The sequence below is a fragment of the Myotis nattereri genome (assembly GCF_964212035.1).
Source record: "Myotis nattereri genome assembly, chromosome: 4".
Taxonomy (NCBI): domain Eukaryota; kingdom Metazoa; phylum Chordata; class Mammalia; order Chiroptera; family Vespertilionidae; genus Myotis; species Myotis nattereri.
The window spans coordinates 109,105,216-109,120,440 of record NC_138079.1 but is presented as its reverse complement, the minus strand read 5'-3'; the positions used below and the strand labels follow the sequence as shown (position 1 = coordinate 109,120,440).

At 52.8% G+C, this 15,225-nt stretch overlaps 1 protein-coding gene across 2 annotated transcripts in view; it reads left to right on the top strand.

Annotated features, from left to right (window-relative positions):
* PRKCB (protein kinase C beta) overlaps positions 1–15,225 on the top strand; it is a 291,692-nt gene that overhangs the window by 906 nt on the left and 275,561 nt on the right. For both annotated transcript variants that reach the window (XM_081089650.1, XM_081089649.1), the window contains exon 2: positions 391–422. In XM_081089650.1, the coding sequence (XP_080945776.1) occupies positions 391–422 (32 nt within the window). The remainder of the gene's footprint in view (positions 1–390; positions 423–15,225) is intronic.

Sequence of the window (15,225 nt, the reverse complement as noted above, 5' to 3'; positions counted from 1 at the left end):
CTCCCCAGCCCCCCGGGGGCACCGCTCCCAGGGGCTCTCTCATCCTGGATCCCACTGCGCCTTCATCTCCTCTCTTTCCCCGAGGTACTTGGGCATCTCTGCGGGCACATCTCCCGCCTCCCTCCCCCCCCACCCCCCGGAAACGCCACCTGGTGGTCGCAGCCGCCCGTCTTCTGCCTTCGGAGGGGAGGTGGAGGATACCTCCGAGCTCCCCGCTCCCCCTCCCTCTCTCCCTCAAAGGCGGAAGACTCTGGGGCACCGGCCTGTGGCTGGGAGTTTGCACCTGGGGTGGAGGGGCGGTAGGGGAGGGGGGGGAGGGGGTGACTGTGGGGAACTAGCTGGTGGTGGCTCCCCTCCAGCTGCCTGACTTGCCTCCTTCTGCCTTTGCAGGGGCTTCGGGAAGCAAGGGTTCCAGTGCCAAGGTAGGCTGTGTGCCCTGGGATGCCCCCCCCCCCCCATTTTTGGAAGATACGGTGAAAAGGACTTGGTAGAAGTGACTGAGTTAGGCAGAGAGGGAAGGAATCGCTGTCGCAGGGACCTGGGATTCCTCACCACAGAGGGTCCTTTGAAGGGGCGTGTGCCTACGGGGCAGCGATGCCCCTTCCAGGAAAGGGCGCGGAGAAGGAGGCCTCACCTGCCTAGGCGTGCACCCTCCTTCTCCCTTCCCAGCTGCAGGAGGTCTAACCGGGTCTATTGAGTCTACCCTCCAGGCTGCTTCTGGAGGCCCCTCCCCCTCACTCCTGCTCACTGTGCTTCCTCTTCTCACGGAGTGAGTTCTGCCTCTTCCCCTGCCGCACGCAGGCCTCCGCGGGCTGCCACCCTGCGGAGGTGCCGTCCTGTAGAGGTGATGGCGGGCGTGGCCTCCCGGGCCTCCCGAAGGAGGTGGCCCAGGTGGGGTGCCTCTCAGATCTTGGTTTAAGTCGTCCCTTCTATATTCTGGTGAGACGTGGGGGGGCTCTAAGTGACTGCTCACCTGGGTCCTTACATCCGGTTTGACATCCTTGACCCAAGCCAGGGAGGCCCAACTTGGCCGGTCTGTTAATCATGTGCATGTGGCCTCACTGGTCGCTGGTTGCAGATTCGCTCCCTGGGGCCACGTCACCTAGACCATTTTTTGAATTTGATGTCAGCATTTTAGAGCTGGGAGATTTCACATACATCTCTGAATTTCCACCTTCAAGTGTGCTGAGACCTGGCCCCCTCTCTCCGGTTAGAACAGTCATTTGGACTGAGATGGCTGTCTGCGCATTCATCACGTTGTCTCTGTTGATGCCCTGCAGGCATGCTTCACCCATCTCTGGCCTCCGGAAGCATTTGAGTTTGTAACTTCCAGCTGGGCTAGGTGTGGTTGAATTTGGTGAGAGGAAAGTATTTAAGTGTTAAAGAGCATGAGATGTGATGTGGTCCTGATGGACAGTTTGGTTGTATCACCTCCACCCTCCAGGGAAAAGTAAAGTGATCCCTGTGCGTGTTGGTGGCATTGTCAGTTGCTCAGAATGCTGGCAGCATGGCCCTGCTGTCTTCTGAGACTCCTGTGTCCCTTCACCTGAGATCTGGGGCAGGGCTGGCTCAGCGCTTGACCCTTGTAGACTCCCCCTCCCCCCAGCCTCTCTTACAAGACTGTGACCCCTAGTTTCGTGGACTGCATGGGAGCACTTCCCAAGTCCCAACAACTGAGGTACTGGTGCAAACAGCTGGGTTGTTTTCTAGAACTTTGGCCCCTCAGGCAAAACCCCTACGTTGGTGCCCGAATGCATAGAAGATCTTCACTTCCATGAGTCGGTTTCTGTCTGTCTCTTGCTGAGGTCACGGGGGACTGGAACTTTTACTGCTAGTATCCTGTCCCACCTGCTCTGCAGTTATTCAAGGTTGGGAAGATCAGAATGTCCAGGTGCGGACACACCTGCCGCAGGAGTAGATGGTAGGAATTTCCTGGTGTGGAGAGTGAAGCAGGATTAAGGTTTCCAATGAAATATGGCTGCGTCCCAGTAGGAGTGCCTTTTTTCCCTTGCCTTCCGTTTCCTCTTCTCCTTGAGAGGCATCGTAGGGTAGTGGGCATATGCACAGGGTACCGGCAGGTCGCTGTGAGTTTGAATCCCTGCCATGTTATTTAGTTTCTCTGCACCTCCAGTTCTTCATCTCTAAAATGGGTCCAATAACAGGATCCACCCTAAAATGTTGCCGAGTGGCTCAAAGTGGTTGCACCATATAAGATGCTTGGGCAGCTCCTGAAATTGAGATGCTCAGTGTGGGGACATTCCAGAAGGGTGGACGTTACCCTCAGCTGTGCTCAGAGTTGCCTGGGACTAATTTGCGCACCATAAAGCACTTCCTTACCTGGGTATTGTTGGTACCACATATTTCCTCTTAAAGTGAATCTAATGTATAGAAAACAAGTGTGACTATTCTCACCCCGAAGTCAGGCGTCCAGAGCCCAGGGCCCTAGGTTCCTTTCGGTTTTCTGCTCCACCGTCCCGGGAGGGACAGAGATCTCGTGGTCCAAGAAGGATGCTAGACTATGCGGTCAGCACATCCTTATTTAGTCGGCGGGAAGGAAAGGGGAGAGAAAGGCACGGTTGCTGTGGAAGTTGCCACGGGTACTTCTGCCTCTGTGCCTTTGGTTAGAATTGAATGGCATACCCACACCCTGCTGCAAAGGAGTGTGCGTTAATTTCAGGTAGCCTGTTCCCTGCTAGAGGTCAAGGTGTGTGTGTGAGTGCGGTGTTTCATTCAAAGCAGAAGGGGAGAGAGGGTACAGGCTCTGCCATTCTTGGCTAGGAGGTGTGTAGGGTGATCCTAAGGCAAGGAAACCACTGAGCCCCCATGGTCCATTGTGCTGGCATGGAAGCTGGGGAGGCTGGGATGGGAGGGAGGAGCTTAAGATGAGGCTTCCTTGTTCTGTACTGCCAGGGGAGTGCCCCATAGCGTGGCTGCCCCATAACCTCCCGCTTTGTGTTCCCACTCTGCTTTTTAGTTGAAGAGGTAGGGTTAGGGTGTCCCTGGTGGCAGGGGACTGGGGCTCAGAATCCTTATTATGAAACTGCCTCAGTTCTGGGTTAGAAGGGGGGCCCGTCAGGCAAGCAGAGCTCTCTCTATGGCGTGCTTTAGAGGCGCCTGGGAGCTGCATCTGTGCTTTAATTGTAATGAAGACGAGCCTTTGGGTAGAATTAGACTCTTCCTCCAAGAAGTTTTTGCACTTTAGTGGAGAGTTTATTTTTTTAAGGAAGTCAGTTCAGTAGAAATAGGAAGGCAATAAAAAGCAGAGGTTCAGAATTCGCAGCGTGGGGTTGGAGTGAGATCCAGCTGGGTCGGCTCTCTGCTGGGCCCCCTCCTCGCTGTGTGACCTTGGGGACGCCGTCCACTTGTAGGGCCTCACTTCTCCCCTGGGACAGGAGTCCAGCGACACCGACCTACAGGGTCCTGGCCAGGAGTGCCGAGGGGTTGCGAGAGGAATGTTCACACCAAGGGCCGTGACTCTGAGTGAGATGCTCATTATTACTTGATTAGTGGCAGGAAACCGTGGGACACAGTTATTCTGGACTCATTAGATGACTGTGCCTCCTGCGTGTATGCAGATGGGCTTTCTTCTCAGGTCTGTTTCTCCACGGGCTCTGGGGCACACCAGGGAGTGCGCAGCTCAGGTTTGGGCCCAGACAGCCAGGCTTGTAAAGAGCATCTTTTCTCACCCCTGTCCTTGTGAGAAAGATCTAAACTTGCCATGGCCCCCGTAGAAAACCCCCGTGCACTAATTTTATGGCGGTGAAGACACTGGTGATTAGAATGAGTAAACCAGCTCTTCCCTTTCCTGTGTCGACTAGAACACATGTTTTTAAGCATTCTAATAGAAATTATTCTTAAAAAAACCCGATGGATTGCACGAACCCAACCATTGCTATTTCACCATCAGCTCTATAGCATACAAGTTCATTTTTTGTCTCTAGTTAACATACTGATTAGAATATGCACTTTTAGAAAAACATCCATCAAAGATGAATCAAAAGGTTCATTTTACTTTCGGCATCACTTTTTCCATTTGTAATATGATATTCTGCATGTCAGGTTGAATTTTCTCAGCACAGTCATAAAGAGAGTGTGGTGGTGTGTGTGCATGTGTGTGCGTGCGTGTGCGTATGCATGTGTGCGTGTGCGTATGCATGTGTGCAACCGCCACGCCAGGTTTCACGTTACTGGAGCTTGCTTCAGTTATGCCTCCTCTCTGCGTCCCCCGAGCAGAGCCCAGAGGCCTGTGCGTGAAACTCCGCTCACCTTCGGGGCTACTCCCAGTGTGTCCTGGGGGATCTGCGTGGATGAAAGCCTGTCTGATGGCCTGACTTTCTGATTTTTCCACCTGGAGTGGGATTTCAGGCCCAAAGCCTGAGGTGAAATAAAAATCTGTAGGTGGCGTACTGTTGGGTCCCACAAAGGAGGCCGTCTTGTGGGGAGGCAGCAGTTCATTCATTGTGAGCAGCAGCGCACGCAGGGAAGGCCTGGAGCTTTGTCACTGGGCAACAGCTGTCCTTCCTAAGTAAATATGGAAAATATGACCTTTGAAAATCTAGTTGATGTAACATGTTTCTTCGAAAGTTAATTAAAAAACATTGTTTCCGAGCACAGATGATACTCTAGTCTAGGTGCTGCCCAGAGCCATGGACAGCGTTTATGATGTGGAAGGCTCAACAGAGAAAAAGATATAGAGGAGGTAGTGGGCCAAAAGATAAACTGGAGGTTTGAAAATAACTTGTACACATTCTTGCTGTAGGGGTGTCTCTTTCTTCTCTACCTGTCCTCCTGTGTCCACTAACCCCACCCTTGCCACACACACACACACACACACACACACACACACACACACACAAATAGATCAAAGTGTCACAGTTTTGAGAATATGCATCTTCTTTGGATGCTTTTTAGTTACAGGTTGTTAAATTACTAAATACAATTTAAAATCTTGTCTCTGTTCTTTTTTTGGACTGCAGTCCAGTGAATTTGGGGTCGGTAGGGAGGTCAGCTGAAAAGCGTATCGTGTATGGCTGATGCATTCAAAAGCTTTGTCTCTTATCATTTTGGCATTTGATCTAATACCATGGATTATTTGACTTCACTCATCCAGCTCCAAATTGGAATTGTGTGATATTCCATAGATTGACTGCTGGGCTTTTTATAGAGTTTGTAAATTCCAGTGTTTACTTATGGCATTCAGAGGTGCGATGGCTACTTGAAAATCTGATGGAAATTTATATACTTACCACATATAACTCTTCCTTCCCTTTCCTTCCTCCCTTCCTCCCTTCCTTCCTGAAAGCATTCATTAAGTTCTATGTGTCAAGTACTATTTTAATGGTGGGAATACAATGCTGAATGACATCCTTATTGTCATGGAGTTTACAGTGTAATGGGGAGATAAGACATCCTACACTGATATTCACTTCACATTTGTTAAGTATTTTGAAGGAAATGTACAGGATGCTATGGGATGCCAACCTATGTAATGGTTAGGGGTGGAGTCAGGGATTTCTTTGCTCTGAGAATTAAAAACAAAAACCACACTTGCTGGTCTCTGAACCAAGACTGAGTTGTGAAGGAGCCAGAGCTAAAGGTGCCCGTATCTGGATGAAGATACGCAGGAGGGCTTACTGCTGACCACCTGCAGGAAGCCCTGACTCTCCCTGTGTCATGGCTGCAAGTAAGATGAGTGTTTAGTAGAATTACATGGTACTTTAAGATGCCTCTCTCTCCATTTGGCAGACAGAACTTCATCTTTTAGCCAAGAGCTCAGATAACGAGCTAACTTCTTTGGTTGGGGGTTGCATTTGAGGTGGTTGTTCTAAAGCAGAAAAATCAGACCATTTCAGAGGTGGAAGAGCATGTCTGAAATAATAGATTGAAGAAAAGTAAGGAGAGAGTAAAGCCTTTCAGCGAAGGGGCACAGGATTGCTTGCATGGCCTCCCGACTTCCCTGGTCCATGTCTGATATTCTACAACTGTTCCTTCATTTTGCTTGGGCGGTATTTTCTCTCATTTGCAGGACAATTTTAAGAGTTTTATAATATGCTTTGTCCACTCTTTCCATCCCTCTGATTTCATCCAGGAGAAAGTCTTCATTTGGTGCTAAGATGTCTTTAGCATCAAACACACACGGGCACTTAGCAAATGTGTTTTATTTTTTATTATAAAGGGACTACCAGGAATTACTAGAACATAAATATATTAATTTCTACCTGTAACCACCTTTTACCTGCTGTTGAGCCTGGTTCCATTCAACTTCTGGGCTTAATTTTGTCCTGGCTGTTCCTCCTTGTGGACAGGGAAGGAGAGCTGAGTCTTTCCTGGAAGCCTTTGGGGTTGGAAGGGAGCTCAGTGTTGCAGAGACTGAAAGACAGCAGCTGTAGGCTCCGCAGGGTCTGCGAAGGTGGCGGTCTCCTCAGGGGTGTCAGCCTTTTTCTGCTGTTATTGTTGCTGCTGTTGGTGCATTTTAGTTGTCCTGTGTCCTGTTGGTCCGCCCGTGCCCCTGGATGTCTCCTTTTCCCTCAGCCCACAGGCAGGAAGCACCCTAGTGGGTGAGAAGGGGGCCTCAGACCCAGACCAGGAGGGTTTCTGGTCCCCTCCTGCTGAGTAGATGGAAATGAACTTAGCTCAGCAGTAACCATGTTCTTGGGCGGGAATCTAGACTTGTCTTCTTTCACCTTGCCGCTGCCCAGTGAACAGACTGGGCTTCCAGAGGTGCCCAAAAATCGGGCTTGAGCGTGCAGGCTCAAAACTTGACATCCAGACCTGGCTCTGTCTCTTCGTGACTCCATGACCTTGGGCTGGTGAAACACAACCCTGCCTTTATCCACTCATCCTTCTCTCCACCCACTCACTCACCAATCCATTCATCTATCCACCCAGCCAGTCTAACGTATCCATCGTCCATTATTCACCCACCCATCCAGTTATCTATCCGTCCATCATCTTTCCATCCATCATCCACCCATTTAATCATCTCCCTATCCATGTAGCCATCTGCCCATCTCTTCGTTCATTCGGCAAATATTTATTGAGTGCCTGCAATAAATAAACACTGGGACTAGAGCCGTGGACAAGACAGTCCCTGCTCTCATGGAATTTACACTTTAGTGGAAGGAGAACAGCAATTAATTAATAACAGAAAGAATATAATGTATAATGTCAGGTTGCAACATGGGCTTTGAAGAGACATAGAACATTGTCTTTAACCTTGAAGATCTTCCTGGTCTTTTGACTCGAGACCAGCAGATTAGTCCTGATACACAAGTGAAAAGTGCTGCACCGAAGGTGTAAACACCCTTTGGCTGCTATCCTTTCTTGAGAAGGGGTGGAGAAGATTCCCGAGGAGATGACATTTGGGAACAATCTTACAGAGGGAGTAGGAGTTCCCAGATTGACAGGGGGTGGGGGCTGGGAGGGCGTTTCAGGCAGGCGGAGTGCAGCCCCGGTGGAGGAGCAGGTGGAGGAGCGAGCAGGGCACAGGCAGGGCACAGGAAGGAGGATGTGTGAGGGAGGAGCTGGTGGGAGACGGACGTCATATTGGAGGGTTTGGATCTGGCGAAGGCAGAGTAGTGACTAGGAAGTGGCTGTTGTCATTGCTTTAAAGTGGGAGGTGTGGGGGTGAATGAAATGGCCAGATGTTTGAAAAAGAAGAGAATGAGATGCATTTTAAAACAATGATTACAGTGACTCAGATTCTGAGATTCCAAGCTGGTGGGTTTGGAGGGCAGGTGGGAGAGACAGAAATGGCCATGTAAAGCAGTGGGGACGTGTTCCCGGAGAATCTAGGGACGCTTGCCATTTTCACACCCTGAAGAGACATTTGGATTTTCCTGTTCCTGGTTCTATCTTGGGAGGTGGTGACGGGGTTATTTTTATGGTTTTGACTGGGGATGCTCTCTGCACTGTGGATGCAGAGGGCCACACACAGGGCTGTGCCTTAGAAAGCGACCACCCCCCCCCCCCCCACCGGCTCCCCTGCTGCTCGGGTCCAGCACGGGTTCGGTTTGGAGCTTGCGCTGCCGCCCTGGTGAAGGGCTTTTGCTTTGGAGACAGAGAGGCATCTGTTTAAATTTTGGCTTTTTGTTATGGGACCTTGAACATGCTACTTAGAGCCTCTGAGCTTGTGTGTCGTCAGAGGCAAACGGCAGTAGTGAAATAGCTGGTTATAGGGCACAGGTGAGGTGCTTCCTTGATAAACAGCAGCTAATTCCATTGCTCCCAGGCTGGGCATCGTCTGTCCTCACCGAGTTCACAAACTTGTTGGGGAGGCAAGAGGAGTGTCCTGAATCCAGGGAGGATTGCAAGAGTGAAGGAGCTTGCAGTGGGGTCAGAGGCTCCGGCTCCGGCTGGGGAGGGGGCGGGGCGGAGGGGGCGCTGAGCCGGGTGAGTGCAGCGCTTTCCAGGCAGCCGTTTCCTGGCTTTTGGTGCTTGAATTTGTGGGAAACCTCAGAAAGCGGAATTGAAATCGTGGCCCGTCAACGTCCTCATTTGAAAAGACGTGGATGGCATTTCAGCTTTTTTTTTTTTTTTTAAATATATTTTATTGATTTTTTACAGAGAGGAAGGGAGAGGGATAGAGAGTTAGAAACATCGATGAGAGAGAAACATCGATCAGCTGCCTCCTGCACATCTCCCACTGGGGATATGCCCGCAACCCAGGTACATGCCCTTGACCGGAATCGAACCTGGGACCTTTCAGTCCGCAGGCCGAAGCTCTATCCACTGAGCCAAACCGGTTTCGGCGGCATTTCAGCTTTAAATAGATTTCTGACCATTTCATCTTTCAAATGTAAATTTTTGAATTCTTCACTCTTCGGATGGAATGTTTGCGGGCTCCTGTGGGTTGAAGAAGAAGCTGGCAGGTGGTGTGGCTGAAGGTGGAGGGTGAGGCCACACGGCTGTGTCCGTCTTGTGATGGGGGGATGGCCCGCTCTGGAAGGTATTCCCTCTCTCCCTGGGGGCGGGGTCATTCTTTATAGTGTAGGCAGTGCTGTGGCTGAGAGTTTTGATGGTACCTGGATGCTGTGTGTGTGTGTGAAATGTGTGGTTGACGGTATTGATCATTCCACCTGGACCAAAGAGCGCGCTTAGAGAGGCAGGGTTAGCCTGTGGAGTGGTGAGGGGCCTCTTCTCTTTCAGGTAGATGCCAGGTGGCCGGCTTTCTGATCCTCCCAAGATCAAGTCCAGAATCCATAACATGAGTTACAAGTGTTTGCCTGATCTGGGTCCTCACATGCCTCCCTTGTGCCACCTTCCACTCACTTTTCATCCTCTGTCTGAAGACCAACTGGTCTCCCTCAATCACGACTCACTCCTGCCCACCACAGGGCTTTTGCACATGCCCTGTCTTCAGCTTGAATCGCTCCTCCCTCTACCCCCCCCCCCCCACCTCCTACTTACCCTTCAGAACTTAGCTCAAATGTCACTTCTTCAGAGATGCCCTCCCTGATCTTCCAAACCAGGTTCCCCCTGGTACAATCTCATATCCCCTTGCTATGTTTACATTTTCTAATTGTATATTTATTTGAGAGTTTAGTGTCTTGTCTTCTCTACCAAAGTATAAGTTTCAAGAGAGTAAGGACCACGTCTCTGTAATTTCCCATTTTTTTCTGGAGTGCGGACTCCCTGTTCGGCCACGGTGTGTGCTTGCTCATAGCGGTACGTGAGTGAACATAGAGGGAGAATGGCTCAGCAGAGGGGTCATTTGATTTGGGTTTTGGTGCTAGTGCTGCGACAGCTTTATCTGTGATTTTTATAGAGAGTGTATCACTTCCTAGTTTACAAGCTCTGGTCGTTTTGGTTTGAGTTGGAAACACATGCCCTCATGAGAGCCTGTGGGAAATGATGTTCAGACGGGTGTGGACACTGCAGTCTTAACTTTGGCTGGAACCTCAGGCCGGTCCCTGTGTCTGTGAAGATAAGTGGTTTTTCCTCTGAGGTCCCCGCCTTTGTGCCTCCTGGACCCTGGTGGGCCGGAGTGGAAAGAATTTTCTTTAGCATCACATGCAGTTCCCAGTGGAACAGGGGGTGGTCAGTGGGATGCTCTGCAGCATCGAGAATGAACAAGGTACAGCTACACACAGAGCACTCTCCCAAACACAGTGTGAGCTAAACATGCCAGACGGACGTACATCCCGCCTGACCCCATGCAGGCGGAGCTCAGGGACTGGTGAGCATCATGCAGGTGATGGTGGCTAGCACAGGGATAGCCCTGGGGGGTGGGGGTGCGACTAGGAGGGACCCCTGGGTGGTGGCCATGTTCTTGATCTGGGTGCTGGTTACCTGGTATGTTCAGGCTGTGAAAGTTCACTGAGCTCTAGACTTGTTCCCATGTTTCCGTTATGATCTTACACTTCACCGAAAATGTTTTTGAAAAGCACAGTTTTAAATCACTGAGTGTGTCTGAGGAAGGTGAGTTGGGTTTGTTTTGCACCCGGAAATGAAATCCGGCTGGAGTCACCCACTGAGGGATGCTCTGAGCACCCTTGGGGCATCTGCTCCCCATTCCAGCGGCGCCCATGGGTGCCAGCGGTAGAGCGAGAAAGCCAGGCCCCGCCGCAGTTCCCCGCCCGGTAGGGTAATGAGCTCTGTTAATACCGGGAACCGTGAGCTCACGCGCCATGTCAGGGCTTGATGTTAGAAGTGCGGTGCTGGCCGAGGTGCTGGGAAGACCTGGGAGCCTCTGTGTGGAAGGGGAAGTCCCGATGCCTCCGTGGCCTGGCAGAGGGATTTATTTTTCCCTCACGCTTGCCCCGGCGGGGACCGGGTCAGGCCATCTTCCACGCAGTGACCCCGGGTCCTCCCTCGGGCGGGGGGCACACTCCTGCCACAGCCACCGCAGCGGGGAGGGACTGCATCACTGGCTCACAGTGTGTTGGCCACACCCAGGCCAGAGCCACGCCAACTCCAGGTCCTGGGATGTGACGACCAGCTGCGTGCCCCGAGGAGGGTTGGTGCCCACGGCGAGCTGCTCCAGTCCCCACAGCCGCGCTTCCTTCCTGTCCTGGGGTGGCACACCCAGTGTTGCCTTTCCCTGGGCGCCAGGAGGACTGAGAGGTGAGACCCGAGGCCCTTTGTCTCATCAAACATGCCGGGTGGCTTCGAGGAGAGGACGGTGAGCTGTGTTACTAAGAGTGACATGAGAAAGCACTCTTCTTGCTTTTCCTGAGAGCAATCTGATTCTCTCAGAATTCCCAGTTTCTAACCAGTCAAATGCTCCCCTCAGCGGGCGCCCTTCATAAACGCTCCTCCCTGAGGGCAGGGCCGCCGGTCAGTTCTTCCCTGGGCTCACGTGTCCTCCCTCCTAGAAGAATCCGCGGGGGGTTCTACTTTTGGATGTTTGACTGGACACCTAACGAGCCAGTTACCTATTATGATTGCATAACACACCCCTCAACCCTAAGTGGCTTAAAATAGCCACCATTTTATTCAGCCCCAGTGTTTGTGGGTCAGTAATTTGGGTTGGCTCAGTGGGTGGTCCTTGTGGTCGAGGCGGGTTGTCTGCAGCCTCTGGAGGATGCCTGGGGCGGCTGGGGCGGCCGGGGCCCTGCTCCAGGTGCTGGCGATGCACCACACCACCCAGGGCGCTGCCCAGCCGCACAGTGCCACCCCGCCACCTTCTGTGGGAGCAAGGCACAGGCCTCCCCAGAGGGGAGGAGGAAACAGAGGGACACACTCTTCCTCTGGGAAGGGAAAAGCTGCGAGTGACATGTGACACATTCGGGAGCTGACCAGGCCCATTTCAGTGAGGCCTCTGACTGCTCAGCTCCCTGCGCATGCTCAGTGGAGTGTGCAGCTGCTGAGCTGCACCCGAATCCAGGCAGGTCCCAGGTCAGCGCTCAGCCCTGAGTCCTAATCACAGGACCTACCTCACTGGGAAGTGGCAGAGCCAACTGAGATGCTGTATGAGCACAGCGTGGGGCCTGGTGCACATGAAACACCCCCACCACTGCCCCTGGTGCTCCCACCACTGCCCCCAGCGCTCCCACCACTGCCCCCGGCGCCCCCACCACTGCCCCCGGCGCTCCCACCACTGCCCCCGGCACTCCCACCACTGCCCCCGGCGCCCCCACCACTGCCCCCGGCGCCCCCACCACTGCCCCCGGCGCTCCCACCACTGCCCCCGGCGCCCCCACCACTGCCCCCGGCGCCCCCACCACTGCCCCCGGCACTCCCACCACTGCCCCCGGCACTCCCACCACTGCCCCCGGCGCCCCCACCACTGCCCCCGGCGCCCCCACCACTGCCCCCGGCGCTCCCACCACTGCCCCCGGCGCCCCCACCACTGCCCCCGGCGCTCCCTCCACTGTCCTCACCATTGCCCCTGGCACTCCCACTCCTACATCCAGCGCTCCCATCACTGCCCTCCGGCACTCCCACCACTGCTCCCGGTGCTCCCATTTCTACCCCCAGCACTCCCACCACTGCACCCCCCCCCCCCATGCTCCCACCACTGCCCCCTGTGCTCTGTTACTACTATTACTACTGTCTGGGTTGGGCTTGCACTTGGAGCTCTGCTCTGCGCTTGAGAGGCAGAACACAAGGCTTCTGCCCCCGGGAGGGGGTCCGAGGAAGGGATGTGCAGCTGCATCTCCCCACAGAACTGTGCCTGAGCGGAGCGATGCGTCAGGGCAGGCGTCTCCTCCTTTGTGAAATGAGGGTGATGACCTAGGACCCACCTCCCCGGGTGCCAGGTGCACTGAATGAGACGCGCAGGCCAAGGACAGGGATCGATCATTACATGTTAGGTCTGAGAAAACAATTCTCAAAGCTACCCTTGAAGACACCTGAAAGGTACCAGTCTTGCTTAGTTCTCTGCCCGTGACTCTGGCCAATGTCATTGGTGTTTTTTCTTTAAAAGATGAAGCTTTGCACGCAGGCGGCTTATTGGGGAGCAGCTCTTGGGAACAACCCCCCTAAGGACTGAGAGCAGCAGGGAGCGGGAGGTCGGATTGTGGTGCAATAGTTGTGATAGAGGCCAAAGCCAATCCGTGGCTGGAGCTGGTGTGGCCCTTTGGAAGCGGGGCCCTGGGGACCTGCACCCAGTGGGCGGCTCTTGAAAAGCTGGCATTTCCTTAGGTAAGGCAGCTTCCTTCCTCGTGGGAGGGCTCCCAGGGAGGATGCAGCAGGGAGATGCGGGGGCTCTACACTCCCAGGTGCTGGGGTACGTGTCCTGGCCCTGCCGGTGTGCGGAGGGTCTTGGGGATGCACCATGGGGTCCGTGGCAGGCTTCCAGGTCTCTCAGAGGTGCATTGCAAACCGCGCCCCCTTGACCATTGGCAAGCCTGTGGGGCTCCTTTGGGCCCTTCCCCAGAGCTGGTTTAGATGCCTTCCAGATTCACAGACGTGCTTTGCGGAACAGGAATGCCATTCACAGAGAGCCTTAATCCAAGTAGACCTGGGACCTGGGCATGGCTGCCAAGGCCACCCAGGAGGGAGATCCTACCAGCTCACTTCCCTTAGGCCAGCGGTTCTCAACCTGTGGGTTGCGACCTCTTTGGGGGTCGAATGACCCTTTCACAGGGGTTGCCTAAGACCATCGGAAAACACATATATAATTACATATTGTTTTTGTGATTAATCACTATGCTTTAATTATGTTCAATTTGTAACAATGAAATTTGGGGGTCACCACAACATGAGGAACTGTTAAAGGGTCGCGGCATTAGGAAGGTTGAGAACCACTGCTTTAGACCATACTCTGGAGTCACAGGAGATTCCGACAGACTTCACTGCCTGCTGCCCTGAATCCTCACACCTTTCTGCAGCTCCTCTTGGGGATGGGTTTTCTTGAACTCCTCTAACTTGTTTTTTAAATTGTGGATCATCATTATTAGAGGGTCATGAAATCAATTTAGAAGGTGATGAACCTTCTAAAAAAGCAGAATGGCCCTGCCGACGTGGCTCAGTGGTTGAGCTTTAACCGATGAATCAGGAGGTCATGGTTCAATTCCCGGTCAGGGCACATGCCCGGGTTGTGGGCTCGATCCCCAGTGGGGAGTGTGTAGGAGGCAGCCAATCAATGATGTTTCTCTCTCATCATTGATGTTTCTCTCTCTCTCTCTCTCTCTCCCTCTCCCTTCCTCTCTGAAATCAATAAAAATATATTTTTTAAAAAAAGCAGAATGGAAGATATAGGAAGGCACCAGACTCAGGAAGCCTAGTATTGTTGCATAAAACTTTATTTCACTTCTTGGACATGTAAAATGTGCTTCTCACTGTGGGCCATGGTCAACACAGTTTGAAAATCATAGTAGGAAGAATGGACAAGAGGCACGTGAGGCTTGTGAACTTGGCCTGTGGACTGCCGAGGCTTCATTTACTTTTCAAAATGAGATACATGCGTTGTTTTGAATTCTTTAGAATTAGTTGTTTTATTCTCAACCTGTCAAAGATTATTTTGATTATCCTCTTTGAGCTTTACCAGGTCACCGATGGAAGTCAGTTTTGCAGATAGAATTTTAAGTATGGGACACGCATTTTTAAGATGGAATTGTTAGCTTTGGCGGACTGACCTGTCAGCTGGTGACATGCCAAGTGCTGTGCCGAGTGCCAGCAGAGAGCTGTCCCTCCTGCAGAGAGAGGAGCTGGCCATCCTGGGGACAATGTGGGCTGAGAACAGATCAGCACAGAGGGAGGGAGGGGGAGGGGTTCAGGGGCTGCACAGAGCCCTGGGGGAGGTGGGACCGCGGGGAGGTGGGTCTTGTGGCCTCTTCCCCTCCCCCCCTCCCTGCCATTGTAACTTCCCTTTTGGCCTTCTCTGATTTGGGCCCAAGGGCCACAGTGGGGGCAGGGCTCTTCAGATGGGACAAAAGGTCATGTTCAAGAAAAAAACGAAGTTAGGGCCAGATCCACTCGTGCTTCAGGGTATGTGCCGCTCTAGCCCCTGGGAGCATCTCTGCTAACTGGGGACACAGGCCAGGGAATTCTCCACGTCTTGGACACCTTCACAGAAGGCTTTTAAATGCTGGCTCGATCCAGTGCTTACAGTCTGCCTGGCACTCTCAGTGCTCACACGGCACTCACTCAGTCCCAAGCGCGCCCTGTGAGCTTGCTGTGCTGTTATTCCCAATGCCTGCTGGGGAAACGGCACAAAGACTGAAGACAGTTTTCTGAAGTTGCATGGAGTGAGGACTGAAGCACAGCCCTGAGTTCAGGACTGAATAAAGGCATGCAGGGCTTCGAAAGGGATGATGCTGGTGGTGATGACGATGATGA